This window comes from Erythrolamprus reginae, unplaced genomic scaffold, assembly GCF_031021105.1.
Source record: "Erythrolamprus reginae isolate rEryReg1 unplaced genomic scaffold, rEryReg1.hap1 H_12, whole genome shotgun sequence".
Lineage (NCBI taxonomy): Eukaryota > Metazoa > Chordata > Lepidosauria > Squamata > Dipsadidae > Erythrolamprus > Erythrolamprus reginae.
The window spans coordinates 181,525-196,607 of NW_027248465.1; the positions used below are offsets into that span (position 1 = coordinate 181,525).

The 15,083-nt window shown below is 40.9% G+C and overlaps 1 protein-coding gene across 1 annotated transcript in view; it reads right to left on the minus strand.

Moving 5' to 3' along the window:
* LOC139155353 (sulfhydryl oxidase 1-like) overlaps positions 1-15,083 on the minus strand; it is an 80,024-nt gene that overhangs the window by 12,128 nt on the left and 52,813 nt on the right. Inside the window, exons 7-9 of the mRNA XM_070730485.1 lie at positions 13,477-13,614; positions 7,700-7,829; positions 47-163 (exon numbers count right to left, since the gene is read on the minus strand). Of these exons, the coding sequence (XP_070586586.1) occupies positions 47-163; positions 7,700-7,829; positions 13,477-13,614 (385 nt within the window). The remainder of the gene's footprint in view (positions 1-46; positions 164-7,699; positions 7,830-13,476; positions 13,615-15,083) is intronic.

The window sequence follows — 15,083 nt, forward strand, 5'->3', positions numbered from 1 at the left end:
CTACCAATATCTGGTTGGCTTTATATATATTTTATATATAACCTACCTCCTTTTTATTCTTTAGAGCTTCCTCCCATTCACGCTGCAAAACAATTGTCTTTGGTCTCAGCCACAAATCCAGGTTGGAAAGGTAATTCTTGACTACCAACCGCCCAGCAAAATGCTGAATTTTAAAATAAGAATGGGAAGGAAATGATTAAGAGGTGTAGATGGAATCATCCTCTGAAGCATATGTATATAGTATCATGATGTAACAATGCAGAATATATTGGATGGCATGCCAAACTGATTTTCTTAAAAAATAATCAGACAATATACATTAACTTGGCGGGGAGGATACACCTCTGCCCCAGGTAAGACATATGCAGGTTCCAGGGTAATCAGCCACACGATATGACCTTTTTCTCTAGTGGTGGAGAAGAGAGAATGGAATTCATCCAGGCATTTCAAATTCAACAATTGTAAAATAGGACGTTCAGCTTGGCTCATATTTATTGTTCAAAACATATTAATCCAGAGACCATCCAGGATTCTGATAGAAGCTATAAGCATGCTAAGAGGAAACAATCTAAGACCCATTAGCCTCCATCAGACTAAAGACTGACAAATAAGCCAGTTTAAGCCACAATAGACAATTGAAGTCTAAACCCTGTATTACAACAGAATCACAGAGATACCACTAATCAGTGCCATCTTATTCAAACCAATATAAGACGTATATTAGCTGCCACACATAAGGCTTAAAGCAGTGTGAAAAATATTCAGTTACAACCACGAACTGTTGTGGCAAAGAGTTATTGGCATATAGACCCTGACATTCTTTAGCACCAAAAGCTTAATATTGTTAACCACCAAATTGCAAGGACATCCGTCCGCCCAATCACAGAGAGATTGCAAGTCAGCAAGAAGGAGTAACTTGAGCCAAAACCATACCCTTGTTTCCTATACTGTACAGTTCCAACTCCGTTGAAAAAGCCATGGTGCTGTCCATCCAGTTATTGGTGGCAGATCTTGACAGCACTTGGAAACGGGGCACTGCAAACGGAGAATAGCTAGTTGCCCTGTAAACTCAGTAGTTCATCTCCTGTTTTCCAATGGGCTTTATGGCATCCCTGTCAAATCCAGCCCACTACTAAGAGAGGCTTTTTTTTTTTTTTGGAGTGGTGTTCAAGATGCTGCAGTGGCAAAGAAGTCAGTCCCTATGGGCTTACAGCCAAGATCCGAATCTTGACTCTAAGTCCAAAATAGTCTCCAAGGATCACAGAAAGCTACTTTGACAATAAGTCATCTCAAATCCGATTAGCATCAGCACTTTAAAACCACAAGCACTCCAGGGATGGGGGGGAGGGGGATCAAAGAGCTATATGCTCCAAAGAGGGGGGGTGGAAGAGAGGAGAGAAATGCAGCAGAAAAAATCCATGTCACTAAAGGAAAGCCAGGCAAATGACAAGTTGACTGGAGAAGGGGAGCAAGTTCAGAGAGAACAGGAATATTGATTGAGAGGATGTATAAAAGGAAAACACCTGTTTTGTTTCTCAGAGAGAATGTAAGCAGTATTAAATGGCAGGGTGGCAATTAAAGTTTGCCATTGCAGCTGCGAGAGCTATCATGGGCTTTCCTAAATACGCCCATGTTACTCCAACACTCCGCAGTCTGCATTGGTTGCCGATCAGTTTCCGGTCACAATTCAAAGTGTTGGTTATGACCTATAAAGCCCTTCATGGCACCGGACCAGAATACCTCCGGGACCGCCTTCTGCTGCACGAATCCCAGCCCCGACCCTTTGGAACCAACTCCCCCCAGATATCAGAGTTGCCCCCACCCTCCTAGCCTTTCGTAAGCTCCTTAAAACCCACCCCTGTCGTCAGGCATGGGGGAATTGATACTTTCCCTCCCCCTAGGCTTAAAAAATTTATGTATGGTGTGCTAGTATGTATGATTGGTTTTTAAATTGGGGTTTTAAATTAACTTAAACTTAAATATTAGATTTGTTTACATTGTACTATTATTGCTGTGAGCCGCCCCGAGTCTGCGGAGAGGGGCGGCATACAATTCTGATAAATAAATAAATAAATAAAGTACATGTTGATGAAAGAAAGGAGATTTTCCTTTGATTATTTCTTTAAAAACAAGCACACAGAGTTCAAGTGAACCCAAATTTTCTCTTCTACCTAAAGATTATACACTACCTTATTTGAATATATAGCCAGACAAGCTTTATAGAGAATTATAGCAACACGGATCTATCTTTCAAATTTAGTACAGTAGAATTGGTAGGAGAATGTCTAGGTAGCAGGAAGCCTGTTGAGATCTTGGACCTTCTAGAATCTATCATAATCATGTCATATTAAAAAAAATACAGCCTTCCAAAGATTTATTTTATTTTGAATATAGAGAAGCCAAATTCCAAAGAATGTAATTAAAATGAAAAACCTGGCAAGAAAAAGACCAAGGAAACAATGAGTTACAGGATCCAATCTGGGTTGGCCGCTGGGGACCAGAGATTTTGTCTTCCGAGCTTTTGAACTTGTCCTGGAGCCCATCTGCAGGGAACTTCTCTCTAGCTAATAATGAGTTAAGGAACTGGAACTTAGTCAGACTTCTCCACCTTGTGGCCCAAATCTAGAAACACATCGTGCATCCAATACAAGACTGATTGTGCTTTTTCAAATATAAATTGGTTATGGGGAAAAAAGAAAGCAAGTCAAGGGTTCTTTCAGAACATTTATGCTACACTTGAATCCAGAAACTACATACAATTTGACTTAGCAGGTATTTTTAATGTACAGTATATAAACCCATGGGAAATAAGAATCAAGGGAATGATTAATAGTGGAAGCTACAGAATTACAGTGTGAGCTCAGCCAAAACCTCAGTCATACAGAAATATTAGAGAAAGCCTAAATTGTTAACCTGCAAATCACCTATATACTGCTGACCTTTTCTTGCTTTAAGACCCTCCCTTTGGGAATCTTAAAGGGAGGATTTAATAATCTCCCAGACACACAGAAGTTTTGCCTATGTCAATATGTGATATAGGAAATTTGAATCATCATATATCACATGTCTTATTATACTTATATTCAACCAACATTAGTGTAGCTTCAAATGATGAAAATCCCTGTTCAGGCAGATAAACTTTATATTAATATAAACTAATAATATTCCTCTCCTATCATAGTAAGAATTACAGTTTAGCAAAAAAAACCCACATGTTTGGAACCTATACTCAAGCCTTATAAACACATGTAGGCATTTCCTCCCCCCCCCCCCCAATATATTTTATTAATTTTCTTAAAATGGACAAAACTGACAAACATACATTTAACATAGAGATGGGGTTGTGTCTTCCCGCTCATTCTAGAAGTAAAATTTCAATACAGAAAAAAGAATGCATTCAAAAGTACTTAAAATCAACTTATTACTTTAAATGAAAAGAAGAAATTTGTTTTACTTTATATAGCAAATCTTCATACATAAACTAATTCTAACATAACTCTTAAATCATATCCCTACTAATACAATTCTCTTATTTTTTAATTACTTTTAATATTTCTTCTTGTTTATCCATATATACAATTTGTTCCATATCTCATAAAATTCTGTTTCTTCTTGATCTTTTGACCATCTTGTCATCATATCCATAACACATGTAGGCATTTCCATTGATATCCACATTAGAGAAGCAGCAGATATATTTCACAAGTTATTTGTGTTTTTCAACCTTGTCAACTTCCAAGATGTGTGGACTTCAATTCCCAGAATTTCCCAGCCAGCCAAAGCCATTCCCCACGATTCCCCAAGCTGTCAAGGTTAAGAAACACTGCATTGAAATTTACAAGTAATCAAAACATAAAATGTGATGTTCTGCTAATGCTTGAATCTTTTTACCTACTTTTGTGCTTGTTCAAACATACAAGAATAGGAATAAATTTAAAATAAATTGTACATGGTTCTGGTAGTCAGAAATGAAAATTTGGAACTTGAAGAATTCTTTCATTATGGATCGGCCTGTCAGCATTATTTCAATTTACAAAGAACTGAGGTTGAAAGGTTCAGACTATGTGGAGGTAGAATAGAAACAAGTATGATTTTCATATACAATTGCTGTACTTTTTAATGTATGAATTAATCATGCTCAATTTTTCTCTGACATTGTTTGGAATGGGAAAGAAATTCACTGAATTATATCAGCCATTCTGAGGAAGTGGATTTAGGATAAATTGGGTAACTAGATAAGAGAAGTGCTTTGAAATGAGATAATAAATCTTATACAATATTGCCATTCAATCTGACTGTACTAAATCCAGCTCAGCTCCTTACTGAGGACCCCAACTATATAATTTTATTGGCAACAATACGCAAGTTATTTTCCATTGCCTTCTTTCAGGATAAGTTTTGACTTCTCAGTCTAATCTAGACCCTTGTGATTTATGGTGGACCTCCCAATTTAGCTTTATTTAAGCTCAGACACTATTAATTGGGGCCATGTTAAAGTTGGAAAAACCAATTATCTTCTATTTCTCAAAACTATTAGTTCTTTTTTTGTTAAACTTAAATTATTCTAAAACAGTGATGAGTGAGAAAAAGTTCAAAGAATGGTAATCTGCGAAATCCTGGAATGCAACTAAGAAAAAATGGATTCTCAAGAGAGAAATAAATCAAATATTTATGCCCTTGTTTCTCAATGTGTTGCCCATAGATATTTTGGATGATACAGATTTTTAAATCATGTTTTTTTCAAGAAAAAAAAGCATACATGGGAACTTAACATGTTGGAAAGCAAAGTTGCAGCCTTAAACATAATCTTTTATTTCCAAGAATGCATAAATCCTTGTCAGGTGCAAAGAATCAGGATCATTCATATTTCACTATACACAAGAATCGGTCAACTAAATTGGCACCTGATAAAACTCAATAGAATTCAGGAGGTGATGGATTTAGAATGTTTGTGGCAACTCAAGGACTTATGACTTATGACATGTTTACCTCCCCTCCCACCAGCTCTGACTGCTCTTCTCCAAAAAATCCTGGAGAGATTCTTAGAAAATGAAAATGATAGGGCTGTAGCTCCATACTTTCTCTAGGAGCACAACCACTTGCCCAGAAAAAGACAGAGGTCAACTGAAGTGACAGGGAATATCCTTGAAAGCTAAAACAGGGCATGGAAAGCATCTCCATGAATTGGTCTCCTGTCAATATAATGTGTCTGGCTTCATCTGCCATAGCAGCCAGTGTGTGGACAGCCCCCATAACTTGTACAGAATTTTTCAAAAGTAACTTTTTCAGATGTGAGGTACTCCCTACCTCCTTTTTTAATTTAAAAAAAATGTAATTTCACAAGATTATTGAATTTTGAAAAGGTCTTAAAACTTTTTAAAAACTAAACATTCAAAAATGTTTAGTAACAAAAATTGTTTGTGCAGAATTCTTCATAGATGCTACTTAGTAGCACAGTTATGAGAACAGTTCGGAAACACCATAAAGCAAAGCCAAGTTCACAGGGATGCTATACAAAATTAATAATACTCTAAAAGGTAAAGAAACAGTGTTGTTCAGAAGTAGTATTTTATTAAAGGGGGAACTATTATTTCTATCTAGGGAAAGGAGCATATTAACAGTTTATGGATGGCTTTTAAGAATGAACTTGCTCTCCAAAGAATGAAATACTTTCATATACGTTTAAAAACAGAATTACTGATAAGATTATAAAAAGGCAAATACAGTGTTCCCTCGATTTCTGTGGGGGATGCGTTCTGAGACCGCCCGCAAAAGTCGAATTTCCGCAAAGTAGAGATGCGGAAGTAAATACACAATTTTTGGCTATGGACAGTATCACAAGCCATCCCTTAACACTTTAAACCCCTAAATTACCATTTCCCATTCCCTTAACAACCATTTACTCACCGTTATTACTGGTACTCACCATTGAATAAGACACTTGGTGATCCTGATATTTATAAACATAATTATTTATTAACAATAATTTTTTTGTTTTTATTTGCAAAAATTATTAGTTTGGCGATGACGTATGACATCATCGGATGGGAAAAACCGTGGTATAGGGGAAAAAACCGTGAAGTATTTTTTAATTAATATTTTTTGAAAAACCGTGGTATAGGCTATTCGCTAAGTTCTAACCTGCAAAAATCGAGGGAACACTGCACCTGTATATAAAGAGGTAGTCCTCAAGATATAATGGCAACTGGGACTGGGATTTTATTTTATTATTTAGTTATTAAATTGATTTGCTGCACATTTCCATCGTTAAGTGATGTGGGTATACAGCATGATGTCATGTGACCACATTGCTTAGTGATGGCAATCCCATCATTAACCAAATAATATTAGGCTGGCTAGTTGCTAGCCAAAGACCTACCCCCAATTTAAACCATTCCCAACATGGTCTCTACAGCCCCAGACTTTGGTAAGTCTCCTCTTCAACTACCCCCATCAGCCTGTCTTCCCTCCCTTCTCTTCCTTTTGAGCTGCCTTGCACTCCATCTCTACTACCCTTGCTGCCCTGTGCTTGCTGGCCCTGCCATCCCTGTGAGAATCTCAAATGCAATTTGAACAAGGGGTCGGCACTGCCTCAAGAAAGAGTCCTGGGGTTGACAACAGCCGCCTTGAGAAGAACCAGGCTGGGTGTGTCAGCAATGGGAGGCAGTTCTGTGTTAACAAAAACTTCAGAAGAAAAGGATTTAGGGATAGTGATTTCAGACAGTCTCAAAATGGGTGAACAGTGCAGTCAGGCGGTAGGGAAAGCAAGTAGGATGCTTGGCTGCATAGCTAGAGGTATAACAAGCAGGAAGAGGGAGATTATGATCCTGCTATATAGAGTGCTGGTGAGACCACATTTGGAATACTGTGTTCAGTTCTGGAGACCTCACCTACAAAAAGATATTGACAAAATTGAACGGCTCCAAAGACAGGCTACAAGAATGGTGGAAGGTCTTAAGCATAAAACATATCAGGAAAGACTTAATGAACTCAATCTGTATAGTCTGGAGGACAGAAGGAAAAGGAGGGACATGATCGAAACATTTAAATATGTTAAAGGGTTAAGTAAGGTTCAGGAGGGAAGTGTTTTTAATAGGAAAGTGAACACAAGAACAAGGGGACACAATCTGAAGTTAGTTGGGGGAAAGATCAAAAGCAACGTGAGAAAATATTATTTCACTGAAAGAGTAGTAGATCCTTGGAACAAACTTCCAGCAGACGTGGTTGGTAAATCCACAGTAACTGAATTTAAACATGCCCGGGATAAACATATATCCATTGTAAGATAAAATACAGGAAATAGTATAAGGGCAGACTAGATGGACCATGAGGCCTTTTTCTGCCGTCAGTCTTCTATGTTTCTATGTTTCTAAGAAGAGGGCAAAGGTCAGCTAGAGTGGCAAGGTCAGCAGAGGTAAGAAGGTCAGTGAGTGCAGGTCAGCCAAAATGGCAGAGAAGGAGCAGGGTTGGGCAGGAAGTTGAAGCGACCCTGCAGTCATAAATGTAGGCAGGTGGCAATGTGCCCAAAATTTAATCACATTGATGCTGGGGGCAATGATCATCATTCCGGGAACCAGATTACTAATGTCAAACAATTGCTGAACAAATGGTCGTACTTTGAATAATACCTGGATACAAAAGGGGAGAGTGCAGCATTGTTTGGAAAGTCCCTCGGGTCTAAAGGCTTCACATCACTCACCTGGACCAAAACAGAAACAAAGTCCTTCAAAGCAGAGAGTCGCTCTCCATCAAGGCTGGGGAATACGGCAGCCTCTATCCTTAAGGTGTAAAGCACTGCAGATTCTAAATCATCCATGTAAATCTTTCTCCTGTGGCACAAACATTAACCAAAAAGGGGAAAATTTATTAATAACTGACACAACGTAAAACGTCAATTTTAGGGTGTAATCTAACACCTCCTTTGGCATCATCTGACCTACCAGTTTGGCAGCAGAGGTCAGAGAGACATAAAGCTAGCTCAAGCTGTGTCTATAGAACTAGTAACAACTTTTTTGGAAAAGAAAATTAGACTTTAATTGTTCTCCATTATCCCTCTTGAGATTAATTTCTATAAATTTGCACTGACACACATATTCTTCGCAAAATTCCAAAAGTCCACAAATATTAGTATCCTGATTTAAGTTCCCTTCTGATCAGACCCCCTTCAAATTAAACTTGAACGAGGCCTTTATTCCTTTTAATGCTTAAGTGTCTTGCCTTCATGCTTTGTATCAATCACTGTTTTATGATTTGCTGTTTATAAAGATTTGCTGTTTCTTGCCAGAGAATCTTTAATTGGAGCTGGTCTCAGCGAAATCCATTATGAATATGTATCTTATTCTGTGACACCAGATTTATCCAGCATGACTTCCACGTAATATGAAAATTACTTTGAACAAAAGAAAGAGATACCGTATTTTTCGTACTATAAAATGCACCTTTTCCCCCTCCTAAAAGAGGATTAAAATCTGGGTGTGTCTTATACACCGAATGTAGCCCCGCCCAGCCTCTCAAACGGACCTTTCGGAGGCTGAAACAGCCTCTCAAATGGAGCTTTGGAAGCTAATATACCTGTTCTTATTTTCCTCCCCAAAAACAAAGGTGTGTCCTATACTCTGGTATAGTCTGAAAAAAATGGTAACTACTTTCCCCATACAGAACCACTTTAATGTGTATGTGCAAATGTGCTTTGAGAATGAATAGAATGACATAATAAGATATTTTCTCAAGAAACAGTTCATTTATTGCAGGTTTGTTGATTTTGGAGAAACTGATAACATGAATGGCTCTGAATTATGGAATGAAAGGTTAAAAACTAATCAGAATAGAAAAAAAATTAAATGAATAGTGAATACAGAATGCTTGTTAAATAGTTTAGCATTGCATAGAAACTGAGACATAGGTATGTGATGCCCATTAGGTTGCTTAATATGTATCAGAAATCCCTGAACAGGGATATACACTCCTATGTTCTTTTATGTGCAGACGATGGTCGAGATCCAGAACTGATTTGCAGTGAATGTTAGATAAATAGTATAGTGCAACAAGGAATATGGATCTGAAAATAACACAAGTTTTGTTTGACAGGAGAGAGAGAAAACGAACAAATATAGATAAATGGCAAAGAACCAGAGTAAGTAAATGAATTTATATTTCATGTATTTTTGACACAATAGCCACCTAAGAAGGGGGAAAGGAGAAAGAAATACCAAACGCTGGTAGAAACATAGTGGATAGTCTGTGGTCTGTGGTGAGAAATGGCTGTTGAAAGAAGCAAAGAAGTATTAAGTATATTGAGAACATGCTTCTGCTTTTACATAAGGCAGTGGGATTTTATTACATCAAGAGAGAAGTTAAGTTGGATGCAGTAGGAAAGAAATATGGTGGTAAAACAAGAAAAAGAATCAAGAATAGGTGAGTGCTAAATGAGTGATGACTATGGAAATGAGTGATCGGTATGAAAGTACAGTGGTACCTCGAGATACGAGTTTAATTCGTTCCGGACCTGGGCTCTTAAGTCGAGCAGCTCTTATCTCGAACGACTTTTCCCCATAGGAATTAATGTAAATAATTTTAATTGGTTCCAGCCCTCAAAAAACTCACAAAGTTAGTCTAAATTATGAGGAAAGACATGTTTTTAATGAAGAAATGTACATGTACATATAAATGAATAATGAAGTTTCTTTCACTTAACTTGTAAACTGTCTTAAACTTTTAAATTTACATATGTTCAACTTCTCTGCCACCCAATCCTGTAGGACAGAGGTCCCCAACCCTTTTTGCACCAGGGACCGGCTTTAAGCGATCAAGAGAGGAATGGGTGAATGAATGGACGGAGGGTGGGAAGGAAGGAAAGAGGGAAGGGACAGGAACAGAGGAAGGAAGCAAGGAAACTTATGAAAGGGGAGAGTAAGAGAGGAATGAGTGAAGGGAGGGAGGGAGGGAAGAAGGTGGGAAGGAGAAAGAAAAGAAGAAATAGAGGAAGGGAAGGTAAAAGAGAGAAAGAAAAAGAGCAAGAAAGAAAGAAAGGGGGAAGGGACAGGAACAGAGGAAGGAAGCAAGGAAACTTATGAAAGGGGAGAGTAAGAGATGAATGAGTGAAGGGAGGGAGGGAGGGAAGAAGGTGGGAAGGAGAAAGAAAAGAAGAAATAGAGGAAGGGAAGGTAAAAGAGAGAAAGAAAAAGAGCAAGAAAGAAAGAAAGGGGGAAGGGACAGGAACAGAGGAAGGAAGCAAGGAAACTTATGAAAGGGGAGAGTAAGAGAGGAATGAGTGAAGGGAGGGAGGGAGGGAAGAAGGTGGGAAGGAGAAAGAAAAGAAGAAATAGAGGAAGGGAAGGTAAAAGAGAGAAAGAAAAAGAGCGAGCGAGCAAGCAAGCAAGCAAGCAAGCAAGCAAGCAAGAAAGAAAGAAAGAAAGAAAGAAAGGGGTAAGGGACAGGAACAGAGGAAGGAAGCAAGGAAACTTATGAAAGGGGAGAGTAAGAGAGGAATGAGTGAAGGGAGGGAGGGAGGGAAGAAGGTAGGAAGGAGAAAGAAAAGAAGAAATAGAGGAAGGGAAGGTAAAAGAGAGAAAGAAAAAGAGCAAGAAAGAAAGAAAGAAAGAAAGAAAGAAAGAAAGAAAGAAAGAAAGAAAGAAAGAAAGGGGGAAGGGACAGGAACAGAGGACGGAAGCAAGGAAACTTATGAAAGGGGAGAGTAAGAGAGGAAGGACTGAAGGAAGGGAGGGAGGGAAGAAGGTAGGAAGGAGAAAGAAAAGAAGAAATAGAGGAAGGGAAGGTAAAAGAGAGAAAGAAAAAGAGCAAGAGAGAAAGCAAGAAAGAGAATGAAAGAGAAATAAAAAGCCTCCCCTTAAAACCTTAAGACGAGACAGTCTTGGGGGGGGGGGGGCGAAACGCCTCTGCAGTCCTGGAATAGGTCACTCGCTTCATACCGGTCCCTCCGTCCCACCCCATCCCGAACTCTGGCGGGTGTAAGAAGCCGGGAGGTAATCGCCCCGTTAGCCAGATGCGTTTGGAGAGGGCAGAGAGCTTCATCTATCAAGCTATCAAATTGTAAACCCAATCAGAGGTGCCAATTCGAGAATCCTAACTACGCTCTCCCTCCCTCCTATGGAGATTCAAAGCCTTCCCAGACCTTTTCTGAAAATGCGCCGTAGCCTCGGATTGCAAAACACGCACACGATCGGGGGAGGGGGGATCCAGATCTCTCCCTCTCTTTCTCCTTCACGATCGATCCCTGGAACTTATGAAAGGGGAGAGTAAGAGAGGAATGAGTGAAGGGAGGGAGGGTAGAAGGTGGGAAGGAGAAAGAAAAGAAGAAATAGAGGAAGGGAAGGTAAAAGAGAGAAAGAAAAAGAGCAAGAAAGAAAGCAAGAAAGAAAGGCAACTTCAAAGAAAGGCTCACTGAGCATCTCTCACTCTCTCTCTCTTTCTATCCCTCTCTTTCTCTCTCTCCCCCCTCTCTTTCTCTTTCTCTCCCCCTCCTGGACTCCCGGATCGCCGGCTGCCCGGAAAAGCATCGCATCATCAGAGGGGCGCGTCAGCGGCTTCCGTAGCACAGGGAAGGGTTTAAGCCGCTGCCTTTTCCCTTCCCCGTGGGAGCAAACCCCCAAAGCATGTTTGCTGCCACACGATTTAGCCAGGACAGGAGCGTTCGGAGCCCGAGAGGGGGAAAGAGAAGAATGGAGACAGAGCCGCGCGCCGGAGCCAGAGGCCGCTGCCGCCTCAACAACAACCACGGGAGGGGAGTCGCGCGCGTGTGTCGGTGTGATTGCGATTCCCCTCCCGTGGCTGCTGTTGAAGCGGCAGCGGCGTCCGGCTCTGGCGCGCGGCTCTCCATTCTTCTCTTTCCCCCTCTCGGGCTCCGAATGCAACGGGCGGCGGGAAGAGGAAACGAGGCAGTCCCGAATCGCTTGCTTCCCAGGCAGCCTGCTTTCTGGACGGGGAAGCAAGTGATCCGGGACTGCCTCGTTTCCTCTTCCCGCCGCCCGCCGCATTCGGAGCCCGAGAGGTGGAAAGAGAAGAATGGAGACAAAGCCGCGCGCCGGAGCCAGACGCCGCTGTCGCCTCAACAACAGCCACGGGAGGGGAGTCGCGCGCGTGTGTCGGTGTGATTACGATTCCCCTCCCGTGGCTGCTGTTGAAGCGGCAGCGTCGTCCGGCTCTGGCGCGCGGCTCTCCATTCTTCTCTTTCCCCCTCTCGGGCTCCGAATGCGGCGGGCGGCGGGAAGAGGAAACGAGGCAGTCCCGGATCGCTTGCTTCCCAGGCAGCCGGCTTTCTGGACGGGGAAGCAAGTGATCCGGGACTGCCTCGTTTCCTCTTCCCGCCGCCCACCACATTCGGAGCCCGAGAGGGGGAAAGAGAAGAATGGAGAGAGAGCCGCGCGCCGGAGCCGGACGCCGCTGCCGCCTCAACAGCAGCCATGGGAGGGGAGTCGCTGGAGCTTCCCCCGGACTTTCCACCAAGCCCAATGCCGCCAGCCCACATGCCCGCCTCTCCCCGCGGCGGCGGTAGTGCTGCCCAGCGCTCCGGCGTTGTCCGGTCTTCTCCCGCCACGCGCAGCCCAGCAGCTCGCTCCGGCTGGCGGCGGCGGAGGAAGGCGAATGCGGCTTGGAAGCTGGGAGGGGGGCGGAACGTCTTTGGCCACTTAGCTCTTCCTCCGAAAGGAAAGCGTGGAGGCTGCCTCTCTCCTCCCATATTCCGCCCCCCTCCCAGCTTCCAAGCCGCATTTGCCTTCCTCCGCCGCCGCCAGCATCCAGCTCTTCCTCCGCTTCTTGCTTCTCTACAAAATGACAGCTGGGCGGAGCCTGGCGGCAGCGGAAGGAACACTCATACCCCAAATGTGGGCTCGTAAGTAGAACAAAAATATCTCTTCCCTCCTAGCTCGCATCTCGAAATGCTCGTATATAGAGCAGCTCGTATGTCGAGGTTCTACTGTACATTGAAATGCTTCAAAGCCCTCCAAAAAATGGTATTTCACAAGAGACATGGGAAATTTATCTGCAACTTCTCATGACCTCTTTTAAAATGCTGCACCTTTTCCTGGGCTGGCAGAGCAACTACAGAGTCCCAAGAAAATATGCACTGCGGTTAGTGAGGTGCCAAAAGGATGCAGCGCACTTGTCTTAACATGCTGCTTGGCTTAAACATAGACTTTCATGGGATGCGTGCCTCCTGTGCCAACATAGGAAAAGATGTACCTTTTTTAAGGAGGTGTTGAAAGGTGCAGGGAATATTCCAATGCTATCTCTAAAGTAACATTTTCACTTCGGATGCAAAGCACTGTACATCCATGGTGTACAGCTCTTGCATCCGTTAGTCCCCTTGCAGTTTATAAGTTTGTACAGGACAGACTGGATACCCTGCTCCTCATAACTATGAATGGTGAGACTAACCAGTTTTGGCTTCTATTGTGAGAATATCTGAAACAGCACTACGAAAGAAGAAACATTAAACCATTCTGGGAAGGTGGCACTCACTTGTCTGCCAACTTCCAAATTGTAAAAGGAATTGTTGTCGGTGCAGTGGGGGACACGGTTGGTATGAAAACATCTCGCCTAAAGACCCCAGGCAAGTTCTGCAGGAAACTAGTATACTGGGATCTCCAGTTCTCCAGCCTGGAAAGAAACATGAAAGGAGACAAACTTTAACAATGTGCATTTGCTTTAGTTACTATCTTTAAGTTTCAGTGTGGTTGTAACTCACATAGCATCACATAGCAACAGTTATATTACCAAAGCGAAAACAGAACTGTCAATTCTCTTTAAGGATCAAAATACACAAATGAGTATGTAAATATGTATGTATGTATATATGAATGTGAATACATACATACATAGAAAGATACATAGATACATAGATACTGTGTATACACACACACACACACTAGTGAATTTCAAATAGGTATGCAATAGATCATTTGCTGTTCTACCTGTTATCACTAGATACTCTATATACTGGATTCAATTTGTATGAAAGATGAAGTGTAAAAAAAAAATTAAGGAGGAAAAAGAAAGGGGAAGGGAAGGTGCTCCAAGTCCATGGAGAGGGGCAGCATATAAGTCCAATAAATAAGTAAGTAAGTAAGTAAGTAAGTAAGTAAGTAAGTAAGTAAGTAAGTAAGTAAGTAAGTAAGTAAGTAAGTAAGTAAGTAAGTAAGTAAAGAAGGAAGGAAGGAAGGAAGGAAGGAAGGAAGGAAGGAAGGAAGGAAGGAAGGAAGGAAGGAAGGAAGGAAAGAATAGCTTCCAAATTTCTTCAATAATATAAAATATATTAACCTCTTGATTTAAAATCCAATAATATTTCTATAAACATTTATAATTGTAAAATCCCAAATTAACATGGCATTAGTTTCTAGCAAAATGTCCAAAATTAGTTTCCATGTAAAAACAAAATTAGACAAAGGCTTTTCTTTAATCAATGTAGTCAATTTCATCATTTCAGCCAGTTCCACTAACTTTACCATCCATTCTTTCACTGTGGGAATCTGTAACGTTTTTTACTTTGTGCGTACAAATGTCTTGCTGCACTATAGAAACAAAGTTCTCATATGTTTCTTCTTCTGTTTAACTGGCTAGCCTAATCTTCTCTATGTTATTTATTTATTTATTAATTTTTAACAGATAGCTGTATCACCTCCATGTGCTAATTCCAACTGATTAAATTTTTTAGAAAACACACACAGATAAACTGTCCCTAAGCAGTACACTTTTTCTGCATTCACAATCATTATACATAACTACCGTATGTTTAGTATCTTGGTAGTCTGATTTTCAGAGACAAGATCCCATGTAACTTTGCAGGAAATGAGCTTGGTCTTAATGAGCTGTCTTTTCTGGTGTTGAATATAGTTTGTTAAAGTCAGATCTGGGTTAAGTCCAGACTACTGAAGTAATCTATCTCTAGATCTTATGATTAAATAGGAAAGGCAGGATATGGACTAGCAAATTAAAATGACTATTATATCACCATGCTGCAAAATAGGCAATATATATTTGCAAAAACTTAAAAGAAATGGGCCTTGGAAATAAGCTATAATAGGATAGGGCAAGCCAAACAGATTCACCCCAAATTAGAACAATTCCCT